The sequence below is a fragment of the Mandrillus leucophaeus genome, unplaced genomic scaffold, assembly GCF_000951045.1.
Source record: "Mandrillus leucophaeus isolate KB7577 unplaced genomic scaffold, Mleu.le_1.0 Scaffold156, whole genome shotgun sequence".
Taxonomy (NCBI): Eukaryota; Metazoa; Chordata; class Mammalia; order Primates; family Cercopithecidae; genus Mandrillus; species Mandrillus leucophaeus.
Window position 1 is genome coordinate 2,294,378 of NW_012101543.1, and position 16,568 is coordinate 2,310,945.

Genomic DNA, 16,568 nt, shown 5'->3' on the forward strand with positions numbered 1-16,568 from the left:
AGAGGATACTAGAGGATGAGAAGGGTGGGGGTAAAGGAGAGATGGAGAGAGATTTTTTTTAAAGAATACAAAATTACAGCTAGATAGGTGGAATAAGATCTAGTGTTCTATACCACGTAGGATGTAGGGTGACTATAGTTAACGATAATATGTTAATGATGAATCTGTAAATTACTTTGGGCAGTATGGCCATTTTAATGATATTGATACTTCGAGTCTGTGGGCATGGAATTTTTTTTCATTCAAATTACCAATGTCTTTTTTTACAGAATTTGAAAAAACTATTCTAAAATTCATATGGAACAACAACAACAAAAGCCCAAATAGCAAAGCAAAATGAACAAAGTCAGAGGCATCACATTACCTGACTTTCAACTATACTAGGCATTAGAGAGCCGGGCTGAGGGAAATACAGGGGTAGAGGAAGCAGCAGAAAGCCCTGTGAGCTCGCTGGGTCCCCAAGCAGCCATTCCTGCCTGGCACCACAGGGATCTATCAGTGGGGTGGCCAGAGGAGGGGGTAAAACTGCACAGGGAGAAAGAATTCTCTAGCTGAACTTTGTAACAATTTAAATGGGGCTAGAAGCCTCCTGGCCAGAACTCAGGGGAGGGTATGAATCCGGCTTGCAGACTTCACAGGCAGGGGAAGAACTAAAGCCCTTTTCTTTTGCAACAGGGAGGTGGAAAACTTTGGGCAAGTTTTCAAGCCTGACTCACCTCACTCGAGGCTGTTGCAGCGGACAGGTGGGAGTGAGACTGGCCCTTCAGTTTGCCTGGGAGCTGGGTGAGGCCTGTGACTGCTGGCTTTCCCCTACTTCCCTGGCAACCTGCATGACTTAGCAGAGGCAGCTATAATCCTCCTAGGCACACAACTCCAGTGATCTGGGACCTCACCCCCACCCCCCACAGCAGTCGCAGCAAGACCAGTCCAAGGAGAGTCTGAGCTCAGACACACCTAGCCCCGCCCCCATCTGATGGTCCCTGCCTGCCCACCCTTGTAGTGGGCGACAAAGGACATATAATCTTGGGAGTTTTAGGACCCTGCCCACTGCTGGTCCCCCTCCACGCTACTAGAGCTGATGCTTTCTGGAAAGCGCCACCTCCTGGCAGGAGGCCATCGGCACAAGAGCATTAAACCACCAAAGCTGAGGACCCCCACAGACTCTATTGCACCCTCTGCCACCTCACCAAAACAGATGCTGGTATCCATGGCTGAGAGACCCATAGATGGTACAAATCAAAGGACTCTGTGCAGACAACCCCCAATACCAGCCCAAAGCCTCGCTGGGTGGATGAACCCAGAAGAGAGACAACAATCACCACAGTTGGGCTCACAGGAAGCTACATCCACAGGAAAAGGGGGAGAGTGCTACATCAAGGAACACCCCGTGGGACAAAAAAATCTGAACAACATCCTTTAGCCCTAGACTTTCCCTCGGACAGAGACTACCCAAATGAGAAGGAACCAGAAAACCAACCCTGGTAATATGACAAAACAAAGCTCATTAACATCCACCAAAAATCACACTAGTTCACCAGCAGTGGATCCAAACCAAGAAGAAATCCCTGATTTACCTGAAAAAATATTCAAGAGGTTAGTTATTAAGCTAATCAGGGAAAGTCCAGAGAAAGGCAAAGGCCAATGCAAGGAGATCCAAAATATGTTTCAAGAAGTGAAGGGAAAAATATTCAAGGAAATAGATAGCTTAAAAAAATAAAACATTCAGGAAAATTTGGACACACTTTTAGAAATGCAAAATGCTCTGGAAATTCTCAGCAATATAATTGAACAAGTAGAAGAAAGAAATTCAGAGCTTGAAGACAAGGCCTTTGAATTAACTTAATCTAACAAAAACAAAGAAAAAAAGAATAAGAAAATATGAACAAAGCCTCCAAGAAGTCTGGGATTATGTTAAATGACCAAACCTAAGAATAATCAGTGTTCCTTAGAAAGAAGACATTTCTAAAAGCTTGGAAAACATATCTCGGGGAATAATCAAGCAAAACTTCCCCAGCCTTGCTAGAGTCCTAGACATGCAAAAATAGAAGAAGCACCAAGAACACCTGGGAATTCCTGGCAAAAAGTTCTTCTCCTAAGCACATTGTCCTCAGGTTATCCAAATTAAGACAAAGGAAAGAATCTTAAGACCTGTGAGACAGAAGCACCAGTTAACCTATAAAGGAAAAGCTATCAGATTAACAGCAGATTTCTCAGAAAAAAACCTACAAGCCAGAAAGCATTTGGGCCCTATATTCAGCCTCCTAAAACAAAACAATTATCAGCCAAGAGTTCTATATCCAGTGAAACTAAGCATCATTTATGAAGGAAAGATACAGTCTTTTTCAGACAAACAAATGCTGAGAGAATTCACCATTACCAAACCACTACTACAAGAACTGCTAAAAAGAGCTCCAAATCTTGAAACAAATCCTGGAAACACATCAAAAAGAATATCTTTAAAGCATACATCACACAGGACCTATAAAACAAAAATGCAAGTTAAAAAGCTAAACAAAGCAAGACAAACAATCAAACAAAAAACGAAAGTACACAGGCAACAAAGAGCATGATGAATGCAAAGAAGCTCATGTTTCAATGCCAACATTGAAGATAAATGGCCTAAATGCTTCACTTCAAAGATACAGAACCACAGAATGCATAAGAACTCACCAACCAACTATCTGCTGCCTTCAGGAAACTCACCTAACACATAAGCACTCATATAAACTTAGAATAAATAGGTAGAAAAAGGCATTTCATGCAAATGTACACCAAAAGTGATCAGGGTTAGCTATTCTTATATCAGACAAAACACACTTTAAAGCAACAGCAGTTAAAAGAGACAAAGAGGGACAGTATACAATGGTAAAAGGCGTTGTCCAACAGGAAACTATCACAAACCTAAACATATATGCACCTAACACTGGAGCTCCCAAAGTTATAAAAGAGTTACTAGTAGACCTAAGAAATGAGATAGACAGCAACACAATTGAAGTCTACTATTGTAGGCGACTTCAATACTCCACTGACAGCACTAGACAGGTCATCAAGACAGAAAGTCAACAGAGAAACAATGAATTTTAACTATACCTTGGAGCAAATGGACTTAACAGATATATCTGGAACATTTCATCTAGCAACCACAGAATACACATTCCATTCAACAGTGCATGGAACTCTCTCCAAGACAGACCATATGATAGTCCATAAAATAAGCCTCAATAAATTTAAGAAAATTGAAATTATATCAAACACTCTCTCAAACTATAATGGAGTAAAACTGAAAATCAACTGCAAAAGGAATCTTCAAAACCACGCAAATACATGGAAATTAAATAACCTGCTCCTGAATGAGTATTGATTCAAAAACGAAACCAAGATGGAAATTAAAAAATTCTTTGAATTGAATGACAATAATGACACAACCTATCAAAACCTCTGGGATACAGTTAAGGCTGTGCTAAGAGGAAAGTTCACAGCCCGCCTACATCAAAAAGTCTGAAAGAGCACACAGACAATCTAAGGTCACACGTCAAGGAACTAGAGAAACAAGAACAAACCAAACCCAAACCCAGCAGAAGAGAGGAAATAACCAAGATCGGAGCAGAATTAAATGAAATTGAAACCAAAAAAAAATACAAAAGATGAATGAAACAAAAAGCTGGTTCTTTGGAAATATAAGTAAAATTGATGGACCATTAGCAAGATTAACCAAGAAAATAAAGAAAATCCAAATAACTTCACAGAGAAATGAAACAGGAGATATTACAATAGACACTACTGAAAAAAAGATCATTCAAGGGTACTATTAACACCTTTACACACATAAACTAGAAAACCTAGAAGACATGGATAAATTCCTGGAAAAATACAACCTTTGTAGCTTAAATCAGGAATAATTAGATACCCTGAAAAGAACAATAATAAGGAGTGAGATTAAAATTGTAGTTAATAAATTAGTGACAAAAACGTCCAGGACCAGATGGATTCACAGCAGAATTCTACCAGACATTCAAAGAAGAATTGGTACCAATCCTTTTGACACTATTCCACAAGACAGAGAAAGAAAGACCCCTCCCTAATTCATTATATGAAGCCAGCATTATGCTAATACCAAAGCCAGGAAAGGACATAACCAAAAAAGGAAACTACAGACCAATATCCTTGATGAATGTAAATGCTAAAATCCTTAACTAAATACTACCTAACCAAATCCAACAACATATCAAAAAGATAATCCACCATGATCAAGTGGGTTTCATACCAGGGATGCAGGGATGGTTTAACATATGCAAGTCAATAAATGTGGTACACCACATAAACAGAATTAAATACAAAAATCACATTACCATTCCAACGGATGCAGAAAAAGTATTCAACAAAATCCAGTATGGCTTTATGTTTAAAACCCTCAACAGGCCAGGCGCGGTGGCTCACGCCTATAATTCCAGCACTTTGGGAGGCCAAGGCGGATGGATCATGAGGTCAGGAGATTGAGACCATGCTGGCTAACATGGTGAAACCCTATCTCTATTAAAACTACAAAAAAATTAGCTGGGTGTGATGGTGGGTGTCTGTAGTCCCAGCTACTTGGGAAGCTGAGGCAGCAGAATGGCGTGAACCCAGGAAGCGGAGCTTGCAGTGAGCCAAGATTGCACCACTGCACTCCAGCCTGGGCAAAAGAGTGAGATTCTGTCTCAAAAAAAAAAAAAAGAAAAAGAAAAGAAAAGAAAAAAAACCCTCAGCAAAATCAGCATTAAGGGACATAATGTAACAAAATCCATCTACAACAAACTCACAGCCAACCTAATACTGAATGGGGAAAAGTTAAAAGCATTTCCTTTGAGAATTGGAACAAGAAAAGGATGCCTACTCTCACCTCTCCTCTTCAACATTGTACTGGAAGTCCTCGCTACAGCAATCAGAAAAGAGAAAGAAATAAAGGGCATCCAAATCAGTAAAGAGGAAATCAAACTGTCCCTCTTTGCTGATGATATGATCGTTTACCTTGAAAACCTTAAGACTCCTCCAGAAAGCACCTAGAACTGATAAAAGAATTCAACAAAGTTTCCAGAAACAAGATTAGTGTACACAAATCAATAACTCTTATCTACACCAACAGTGACCAAGCAGAGAATCAAATCAAGAACTCAACATCTTTTACAATAGCTGCAAAAGATAAAAGTAAATAAAGTACTTAGGAATACACCTAACAAAGGAGCCGAAAGACCTCTACAAGGAAAACTACAAAGCACTGCGGAAATAAATCATAGATGACACAAACAAGTGGAAACACATCCCATACTCATGGATGCGTAGAATCAATATTGCAAAAATGAACATACTGCCAAAAGCAATCTACAAATTCAACACAATCCCTATCAAAATACCACCATCATTCCTCACAGAATTAGAAAAAAACAATTCTAAAATTCATAGGGAACCAAAAAAGAGCCTGCATAGCCAAAGCAAGACTAGGCAAAAAGAACAAATCTGGAGGCATCACACTACCTGATTTCAAACTATACTATAAAGCCATAGTCACCCAAACAGCATGGTACTGGTATAAAAATAGGCATATAGACCAATGGAACAAAACAGAGAACCTGAAAATAAACCCAAATACTTACAGCCAACGATCTTCGACAAAGCAAACAAAAACATAAAGTGGGAAAGAACATCCTTTCAACAAATGGTGCTGGCATAATTGGCTAACCACATGTAGGAGATTGAAACTGGATCCTCATCTCTCACCTTATGCAAAAATCAACTCAAGATGGATTAAGGACTTAAACTTAAGACCTGAAACTAAATAAAAATTCTAGAAGATAACATTGGAAAAACCCTTCTAGACATTGGCTTAGGCAACAATTTCATGGCCTAGAACCCAAAGCAAATGTAATAAAAACAAATTTAATTAGCTGGGACCTAATTAAACTAAAGCATCTTTGTATAGTAAAAGGAACAGTCAGCAGAGTAAACAGACAACCCACAGAATGAGAGAAAATCTTCACAGTCTATACATCTGACAGAGGACTAATATCCAAAATCTACAATGAACTCAAACAAATTAGTAAGAAAAAAACAAACAATCCTATCAAAAAGTAGGCTAAGGTCATAAATAGACAATTCTCAAAAGAAGATATATACAAATGGCCAACAAACATATGAAAAAATGCTCACTGTCACTAATGATCAGGAAAATGCAAATCAAAACCAGAACGCAATACCACCTTACTCCAGCAAGAATGGCCATAATAAAAAGATCAAAAACCAGTAGATGTTGGCATGGGTGTGGCAATCAGGGAACACTTCTACACTGCTAGTGGGAATGTAAACTAGGGAAATAAAGCTGCACACCTATAGTCATCTGACCTTTGATAGAGCCAAAAAAAACAAGCAAGGGGGAAAGGACTTCCTGTTCAATAAATGGTTGTTATATACATATATAAAATGCACATTTTATATAGTAAATTTATATCTATATGTAACATATAATTGATATCTATATATCAATTTTGTATTTGATACTTTTGTTGAATTCTCTTATTTATGATAGACATATTATCCTCTTAGGTAGGAAAATTCAACATCGTAAAGACATATATTTCCAATTAATTTTGAAATGTAATAAAATTTTTAAAAAATATTAGCAGGTTTTCTTCCAAGTAGATAGCCTAATTCTACAGCTCATAAACAAAGAAAAGAAAGAAAAAATAGAAAAGCTTAGTAAAAACAGAGCAATGAGTGAAGACAAGGCCCACTAGGTATCAAAACATATTATAAAACCTCAATAATTAAAACAGTGCTGTGTCAGTGCATAAATAGATGAATAAATACAATGTAATAGGATTTTCAAAAATATCTGTATGGCCAAATACAGTCAGGAGTTTAGTATGCGACCAAAACTGTAAGGGAAAATTCAAAAACTGGTGTTGGGATACTATACTTCATACCATATGCCAGGATAAGTAACAAATGGAGGAAGTATTTTAAATATAAGTAATGAAATCACACATGTGACGATGAAAAGAGAAAACCTCCTTTATAATCTTGAAATGAATTACTATAGCTGTGACTCCAAAATCCAGAAGCCATAACAACCCTGCATGCCATAAAGCACCATAGCAAACTCAAAAAAATAAAAAGGTAAATGACAAAATGGGTGAAATTTTTGCAATTCATTACAGACGAGGGATTTGTTATCTAACACCTAACTATCATGTAGAATATGATAAGAAAAAGATATACAACCAAATAAGAAATTGAGTAAATAGTATAAAAAGATAACCCACAAAAAAGAAAATGCAAGTGACTCTTAACGATGTGAAAAGATACTCAACCTCACTCAGATAAATGCAAATTTAAATTACACTGACACCATTTTTTTCTAATCAGATTGGCAAAACTCCAAAAATTTAATTAACAAGCTTGGTTATAAATCAGCAGGCACTCATACGCTGCTGGTAATAATGCAAATTGTTAGAACCTCCATGGAAGGCAATTGGCAATATTCATCAAAATTACAAATGCTAATACTCTTCGACCTGCAATCCTGATATTGGAAGTTTATCTTGTGATATTTGTGTTTATAACAACCATTTATTGAACAGGAAGTCCTTTCCCCCTTGCTTGTTTTTTTGGCTCTATGGAAGATCAGATGACTATAGGTGTCATCTGATATGGGTATCTTGGCCAAGTTTAAGTAAGGTACAATGATGTACCTGCATCATTGTACAGAATGATGCAGGTACAAAATGATTCATGCAACATGATTTTTAATAGCTGCAAAACATTGGAAACAATCCACCTGCCCATGAATTAGCAACTGGTTATAGTATTTTCATATAATGGAATACTAAGAACCTATATTTTAAAAAATAAAGATATGTATTACTGATATGAAAATATCTCCAAGATATATGTGGAGAATGATGAATACACCATGCTTATTAAAAAGAGTGAAATAGAAGTACTTATCTATATTTGCAAATATGAAGCAACTCCCCCCAAAAATGTATCCCTCTGGAGAGATATATTGGAAACTAATAAAATAATGATGGGAGAACTGGGTGGATAGATGTTAGGAAGACTTTTTATGTGTACTTAAAATTTTTTTCATATGAATATATCATCTGAAAAAAGTGAAAACTTGAGATACCATTTTCTAATGCCAATGGACGTATTTTGCATAATAAGCAATGTATTAGCTGCTGTAGTACCATGCATCAAGCATCTCAACACAATCATCCTTAAAATCAAAAATATTTTAACAGTTCTTGGGGTTACTATAAATGGTTAATCTAAGCATAGTTGAATCCTTCAGACTAACTTGAAGTAGAAGACCAACGTATCCTAGCGTCTTCTTGAACATATTAAGCTATTCACAAATGTCCCTCTTGAGTTCATTTAAGCTGTTTTTCTTATGTTGTCGCCTGGCTTATAAACCAGGCACTTATAAACACAGACTTTGGAGATCACTTAAACCTGTACCATTTATTGTCTCTATGACTTTGGATCAAGTGCCTGAGTTTCCTCATGTGTAAAATGGAGATAATACAAATTTCATAGATTTGCTATGATGATTGAATGGGTTACTGTACATAAAGCTCTTAGCCTGGCACACAGTCAAAGCTACAGAAATATTAAGCGTCTCTACTCCTACTAAGACATTGACTACTGAGTGTCAATTCCTAGTGGTGTGAATTTTCACTGGGTTCTGAGCTCTGGCATGTTTTGATGGATACTTTAGTTACTAATCTTGCACAAAAGGTCGAGGGGGAAATATCATCTTCAGTCGGTTCAAGTGGCAATTGTACTTGTACTATTTAGGCAGTTAATCACAAATTTATGCTAATTTTCTCCCTTCGAATTAAAACTTCTCTGGTTAAATACATTGGATGTCTACTTAACAATTCTTCTACTCTGTAATTCAAATGTAGTGTTCATTGTGCTTCAAAACGTCATCAGCATTTTTAACACCTTTATACCAAACATCTTTTTATTATGAAATGCAATTTACTTCAGTCTTACTCAGAATTAACTCATACTATCCCTAACTCACATCTCCCAGTTATTGTAATCAAGATATTACAAGTGATTTCTTATTATATTACCATTTCAATGGTAAAAAAACATCCTTTTCAATGTCAGAAATCCGTATTATTAACAATAAAATTAATATCACCTCATATAATGTATAAATTACTCAAATAAACGTAGAAAGCTTTGAAAAGTTATATATTTGAAAATTATACTGATCAGGTATAACTACACTGCTCGGGTATAATTTTCAAATATTAGAGAAGATTAGAAAGTTAGGATTAACTATCTGATGACCATTGACAAATTCTTTGTTATTAATAAATTGATCTCTAAATTCCCCCAGATAACATACAACCAGAGATTATAAGGGAAATATTAGTAAAACTATAAATTATGTTTAATCCTTGGGCAGTAAACAATAAATTTTTAATTAAAAAAACTAAAATTCTCATTTTAATGATGTTGTGATACAACTCAAAAGAAAAATTAAGGTTACTGTTGTTATTAAATAAATGTTTAATGTGCACATTATGGAGTAAGCATTGGCTTATGCCCCTTGGGGATATAGGGGTAAAAAGTAAGCCCTGAGATAGATTGTAATCCCCTAAACAAATTGAGACATATAAAATAATTACAATGTAAATATCCCATGATAATGGCTGTGCTAGGAGAGTTCAGGGAGAGATGACCACACAAACTGTTTTGCATTTTAATTAAGCTTTGAAGAAAGTTAGAAGTTCAATAGACGAAAATGGTTAACAAGATCATTTTAATTGCAAGGAATAATATGAGAAACTACTAGAAAGAAATAGTAGAGCCTGCTTGTAGAACTAAACATATGAATGAAAGTATAGAATAAAAGTGGGAAATAAAACAGTAATAAGAAGTTACAATACAAGGCTGACAAATTTAGACCTTTTTTATAAGCAATGGAAATCTATGAAAGGCATTTTGATCAAAATAATTTTATAAAAGTTATTGTCTGAAACTTACATTGGTAATGGTATACAAATAGATTTGAATTCTGTGCAGGGAGTGGGAGGAGTGAGAGAATGTCCTAGTAGTTTAGGCAAAACGTTTATATGAGTTTGAATTAGGTGCTATGGGATGAGAAAAAAGAGATTAGTACAAATTAACCACTTACTATGTCACAACTTTTGAATTTTATCAGTTAATCGTCTCAACCACCCATCTCAAAAAGTAACTATTATTTCCATTTTATATAAAATTGATTAATTTAGTCATGATGACAAAGTCATGAATAGTAGTGCTGGGCCTTGAACCTCAGGTTCACTGATTTCTAAAGGCCACACTTTTAATCTCTGTGACCTCTAATACTTCAAGCTCGTTATAATGAATGCTAAGGAGAAAACTGGAGCCAAAATGACACTGAGGTTTTAAGCTTAAGTTGTTGAGAAAATAATGGTATCAATCAAAGCAAAATATGAAATATTAGGGGAAGAGTTAAAGGTTAGACACAAATCCCATCTCTATCTAATCAACTCCACCTCCTGAAAAGCATTAAGATTCTTCAACATTATCTGAAGAATGCTTATTCTACTTATTATTTATTAGTCCTGTTTTAGTTTTTAAATGTTTGATTGCTCCTGTGCTGAGCCTTTTCCAACTGAACTCACTGAAATTCTACTCTTTTATCAGGTGAGAAGTTTCCAGACAAGAAGCCTAAGGTGCAATTAGTCATATCCTACGAGGATGTGAAGCTGACCATACTGGTGAAACACATGAAAAACATTGTAAGTTTATTATGTATAATAAGAAACATGTAAGCCTACATTCAGAAATCACTTATCTCCTTTGGGCAATTAGTGTCAACGTTAGTTAGAGGAATGGGTATCTCGGCCAAGTTTAAGTAAGGAACAATGAGCCAATTACAGTATTTTTGCCTCGGGATGACTGTGATCCTTGGGGTAAAGACTCTAAAATACTTCACAAGGAAAGTCCTAGAATGAACATTAAAATTCATTCAAAATGTCAGGAAAAAACTAGGGAAAAGGCTCTGAAATAACCGGATTAGCTGGAGGATCGAAGGATAAAAGAAAAAAGGCTGGGTCCCAATAATTTCCAACTATCTCAACATGCCCAACTTGGTGGAGAATTCACTCCGTCTCTTTGCATCACTCCAGTACCTTCCCTGAAACCAAGAACTCTTAGGGTTCTCTCCCAAACTCCCATTGTACACTGACTTTATAGCATCATACAGTTATCATATTGTGATGTAATTCCTTATGCGTGTTTCCTTCTCCTTAAAAAATAATAGTGTTTTGAGAACGGAAACCCCATCTTTGTTTCCGTGTCCCCATCCCAGAACCTAGAACAAAATCTGTAGTTAGCCTCCAAAGAAAACTAAAAATTCCACTCTCTATTACATGCCACTTAAGGTTGGCGCAAGTCAGAGGCATTGATGGTAACTGGATCACATCATTAAGAAAGAGAAGCTTTCTGTGTCACAGGGCAAGTGACTAATGACCTGAGTTGGGGTATAGCAAACATAGAAGGAAAACACTAAACCTCACCAACTATTTTAATCTCCCTTGAACCTAGACAAAACGGGTTCTCCACATGGTAAAAATTTCCCAGGAGACTATGTCAGATGTGGAGAAAGTCAGTAACACAATTTTTGCTCTCTTCTTTGTGCACATAAATCCTCCTTTGGAAGGATCTAAAAGCTCAAACTCTTCTCCATATGACACGAGTCCATAACATATTAAAACAATAAATATTTGTTTGGTGAACAAATAATTGGCATAATTTGAAAAGAATACATTCATTACAAATTCATTATTATTCAGACACCCAAGAAGGCGTGTTTGTAAACCTCTGGTGCTCACTATCAGCAATTTTTGTAGTATCTGGACAAATATTTTAAAATTTTCTTGCAAATCTTTTACTAATTAAAACAATTATTTTCCATTGTTTTTCACTAGATAATCACCTTAAATAAGAATAGCAGTTTTTTGAGAAACCCTTACATTGCAAAATGAAGATTCAGTTCGACATTGTTTATGGCTACATGCATGTTGATGAATTTTAAGCAACTATATAAACATAAATGATAAAACAATAGAATGTTAAGAAATATTGTTAATCAAATTAACAAAACTTATATATGTATTTCATATATGAAAATAAGCCTTGACCACAGTCCTCTTAGAAATGATATATTTATTCCAGTAATGTTATCATTGCTCAAAACATTTTAGAGCATGCCTGATGAAATTGCTTTTAGACTGGGCATGTAAACCAAACAGTAAACTTGGTGATATTACTCAATGGACACTCCTGATTTTTTATCAAAAGTGATATTAACCAACCTGGTCACCCATTTCATTCACCAGATGAATCACCAAATTACTTTTGACAGTTTTCAAAAATGCATTTTACACTCAGATGAAATTATAGTACCAATGAAGATCTTCAAAATAAATGTGATGCAAGCATGAAGCAGGGATAGGAGGAGTGAATGGGAAAGAGCAAGAGTTTAAGATTGAGAGTTTAAAATTGAGATCAAGTTATAGGTAAATAGAAAATGACCAAATGACCCTAAAAATAGTGAAAAAACACTTAGGGCCATGAGAACCTCTACATTACCAATGCTCTCAAAAAGAGCTATTAATGATGTAGTAATACTTGCTTCAGTCTGCCTTCTCAGTTTACTTACTAGTTCCTCTCTTCTCTCTAAGCTCTTAACATTGAAAGGTTTTATTTTAGTGCCCTAAAATTTAATCCTAGACCTCTCCTCTTTTTCTACCTCTAGCCTCATGACTTTAAACATTACTTACTTGTTTTTCTTTTCCAAATCTACAATTCCAGCTTGGAACTCTCATCTGAAATCCAGAGTTGTATTTACAACTGACTATCAACAACCCTAGTATAAATATAATAGGCGTCTCAGACTCAATATGCACCAAACTTCTCATGACTTCCCCTCTAAACCTACATCATTTGCCATCTTTTTCATCTCAGTAAATAGCACCTTCATTCTCTAGTTACTCAGGTTAAAACCTTAGAGTCGTTTTGACTCCTCTCCTTCCCCACAAACTACATCCATTTTACCAGCAAATTCTGTTACTCTGCTTTCAAAATAAATCCAGAACACACCAACTTTCTCCTCCACTGCTTCCATTTTTGGTTCAAGTCACCAGCATCTCTTACTTGAATTACTGCTGCAGTTTCTTAACAGTTGTCCCTGCTTCTGTCCTTCTTTATAATCTCTTTTTAATCTAGCAGCCAGAATGTTCCTTTGAGAATAGAAGTCAGATCCTGTCATTCCTCCCTTCATATCCCTCTGGGGAAGGAGTCTCCTATAACTTATAACCAAAGTCAAGGTACTTGTTAATGACCTGTGAGACCCTATCAATCTGCTCTCTTGACCTCTTAACCTCATCTCCTACCACAGACTCCCTCAGTCACTCCATGCCAGCCTCAGTGCCTTCTTTGCTGTTCCTTGAATATGGCAGGCTTGTTGCTGCCCCAGGACTTTCGTATCTGCTACTCCATTTACCTAGAATGCTCTTCGCAAGTTCATGGATCAATATTCTCCATGGCTCAATCTCACATGTCCTGAATGCCTGTATTTTACTGACACCTTTTCAGTAAAGTCCTATCTGATTCCCAAATGCAAAACTGCAACACTGCTCCCCTTTGTTGCCACTTTCAATCTTTCTTTTCTACTTTATTTTCTTTCCTCCCCTGTGCCACTGCTGTAACCCAAGGTGTATAGAATAGGGCCAAGTATATAGTAGGTGTCAGTAAAGCCTTGGTTAAATAAAAGAATATCAACTTACTTCTCATGTGAACAACTAAGAATTAGGATGTTTTCATCTTCCAAAAATCATCACAGCAAAGTTATGCATTGCATTTTCCACAGCTTCCTTTAAATGATTATTTTGTTTCTTCTGCTTAAAACAACTGTCTACTATAAATGACATAAAAAATCCATCTATAAATTCTCAACATATTTTATTTGCTAATTTCAAGTTTTAGCTAATTGTTATTTATTTGTCAATCCTTTAGTATGTTCACATACCAAAATAATAGACTAAAATTGGGCTTGATTTTATATTAATGTTAAAATGAATTATTATGCCTAGAGTTCTGTTATGTTTAATATTAAGTTTGATGAAAAGTATTGTTTATCTTTTATTAAATCTACGAAGCTTTGCTCTAAGAGTTACTTTCCTCCTGTGAGATCCCAAGCTAAAATAAAATTGCTAAAATTCTTTCCCTTTCAAAGCATCACAATATGATTCACTCTAGCAAACAGAGACTGATGAAGTAGTGTAAGTATTTAAAAGCTTGTCCATGGCCGGGCGCGGTGGCTCACACCTGTAATCTCAGCACTTTGGGAGGCCAAGGCAGGTAGATCACGAGGTCAGGAGATTGAGACCATCCTGGCTACCACTGTGAAACCTTGTCTCTACTAAAAATACAAAAAAGTAGCTGGGCGTGGTGGCATGTGCCTGTAGTCCCAGCCGCTGGGGAGGCTGAGGCAGGAGAATGGCGTGAATCCAGGAGGCAGAACTTACAGTGAGCTGAGATCGTACCACTGCACTCCAGCCTGGGCGACAGAGCAAGACTCAGTCTCAAAAAGCAAACAAACAAACAAACAAAAAGCGTGGCCACGGTTTTTTAAAACACTATGACAAAGAAACATAAAAATCAGTTAGATTTGAAATATTTTTTAAAACCCCCTCTAGCACTTTTCCATGTATCCGTCCTTAAAATGCTGTCTTCCATTGACTTCTACAATGTCTCTCCATGCATTTTCTGCTGACTTCATGGATTTTTTTCTAGTCTGTGTAGTTTCTAGGCTGCTCTCTTCTCTCTGCTCCAGAATATTCACATTCCAGAAGGTGCTAAACATAGCCAATAGGATGAAACTCTCTTCTGATATTGAATCTACCCACACGTTCTCAGGCTCTTAAAACAAGGAGCAAGAAATGTCAGGAATGATAGAAGACAACTCAAATGTGGTACCATTCAATCCTTTCATAAAACACAAGATGGGAAAAGTAGTTTCGATATGAAAATTAACACGAGAGAGACAGAAGTAGAGTCAAACACAAGAACCCACACACACACTAAAACGGTATTACTTTTAATTTTTTATTTAAACTCTTCTTTTACATTTTTAATGTGTCTGAGTGTAACCTGGAGTTTCTTGTTTTTAAAATACATTTTTCTGGGTGCCACTCCTAGTAATTTTGATTCTGTAAGTATAGATTGGGCTATCTGCATGTGCGCAATACAGGCATCTCTTGGTCCCACGGCTTCCTCTACCGTCTCTTTCATTTCTAGACTTGTTTTCGTCTCTCCTGCTGCAGAATATGAGCATTCCAGAAGGCTCTCTGGTGCAAATGGTTCATGGACCTCTTTGAAAAAATAACACAAGTGGCTAGTAGCCTAATGTCCCAAATGGCACTCTACACACAATGTGGTGAGCTCGGTACTTGGCACCAAGTGAATTGTGGTGCCTTTGAAGTAGAACAGAGACAACACTTAGACTTGGTAAGGATAACAGTTGAGGGTTGTGAAAATAAAGCACAGACTATGGCAATGTTTGACATATAAAAACATCAATGTTCTGCATATCCTTCTAAAATTAGCTTGGCTGGGTCCCCTGATAGTCTTAATTTTTTGTTGTTTTTAAAATCTCGATACTTAAAGGAAATTTGTCTTTGTTTCAACCTAGATGCACTTCAATCCAAATAAATGTCAGTTCTTAATATTAAGGATGATTTCCGAATGACAATTATCTTATCAAATGCATTTTCCTTCATCCATGAATAAAAATTGTTCTTCCACAGTTGGCCCATTTTCACATTGATCTACCATTTCAAAGAATAAGATACAAAGCAAAGGATAGTGAAGAGTACCTGTCCAGATCTGGATAGTCTGTTGTGTTTCATGACTTTTTTTGCCAAAGAAACATTGACCCTCAAAGATTACCTATTTTTTTAATGAAATAAACCATTAATTGTTCTAAAACCTGTTATCACTGACCTCTTTCTAATAGCCAACAAACACCTTTAACCAGCCCTTCCTTTTTGAACATTTGGTTACCAGCTCTTTCATGAAACTTCGCTGGACATTGGCACCAAGCAAACCGTGTCTGCACATTCTCTAAACCATCTGGACAGCACTGTTTCTGAGGCTTCCTTGGCTCTTGTAAATTTAAGATAGATGGATGTGTAGAGGTTTAATAAATGTTGGCTTTACCCTTGCTCTTAAATGTGAAGATTTTCCAGTATTCAGGGTTTTAACTTTTGAAACTAATTTCCTAAGAAATTTTATCCAGTCTTGAAACTTCAAAGGTAATATGAATTACTACTAAATTTATATCTCTACATTCGATCTTTCTCTGACCTTCATTTACATATTTCCAACTGCCCAATATCTTGCCATCTCTTTAAACCAAACAGTTATACAATATGGTCCTCTGCTTACCAATGAAACCATCTTTCATTCTGAATTACTTATTTCTATAAATTGTTGCACCATCA

At 36.2% G+C, this 16,568-nt stretch overlaps 1 protein-coding gene across 3 annotated transcripts in view; it reads left to right on the forward strand.

Annotated features, from left to right (window-relative positions):
- PIK3C2G (phosphatidylinositol-4-phosphate 3-kinase, catalytic subunit type 2 gamma) overlaps positions 1-16,568 on the forward strand; it is a 415,055-nt gene that overhangs the window by 356,181 nt on the left and 42,306 nt on the right. For all 3 annotated transcript variants that reach the window (XM_011975453.1, XM_011975454.1, XM_011975455.1), the window contains one exon: positions 10,705-10,799. In XM_011975453.1, coding sequence (XP_011830843.1) covers positions 10,705-10,799 — 95 coding nt within the window. The remainder of the gene's footprint in view (positions 1-10,704; positions 10,800-16,568) is intronic.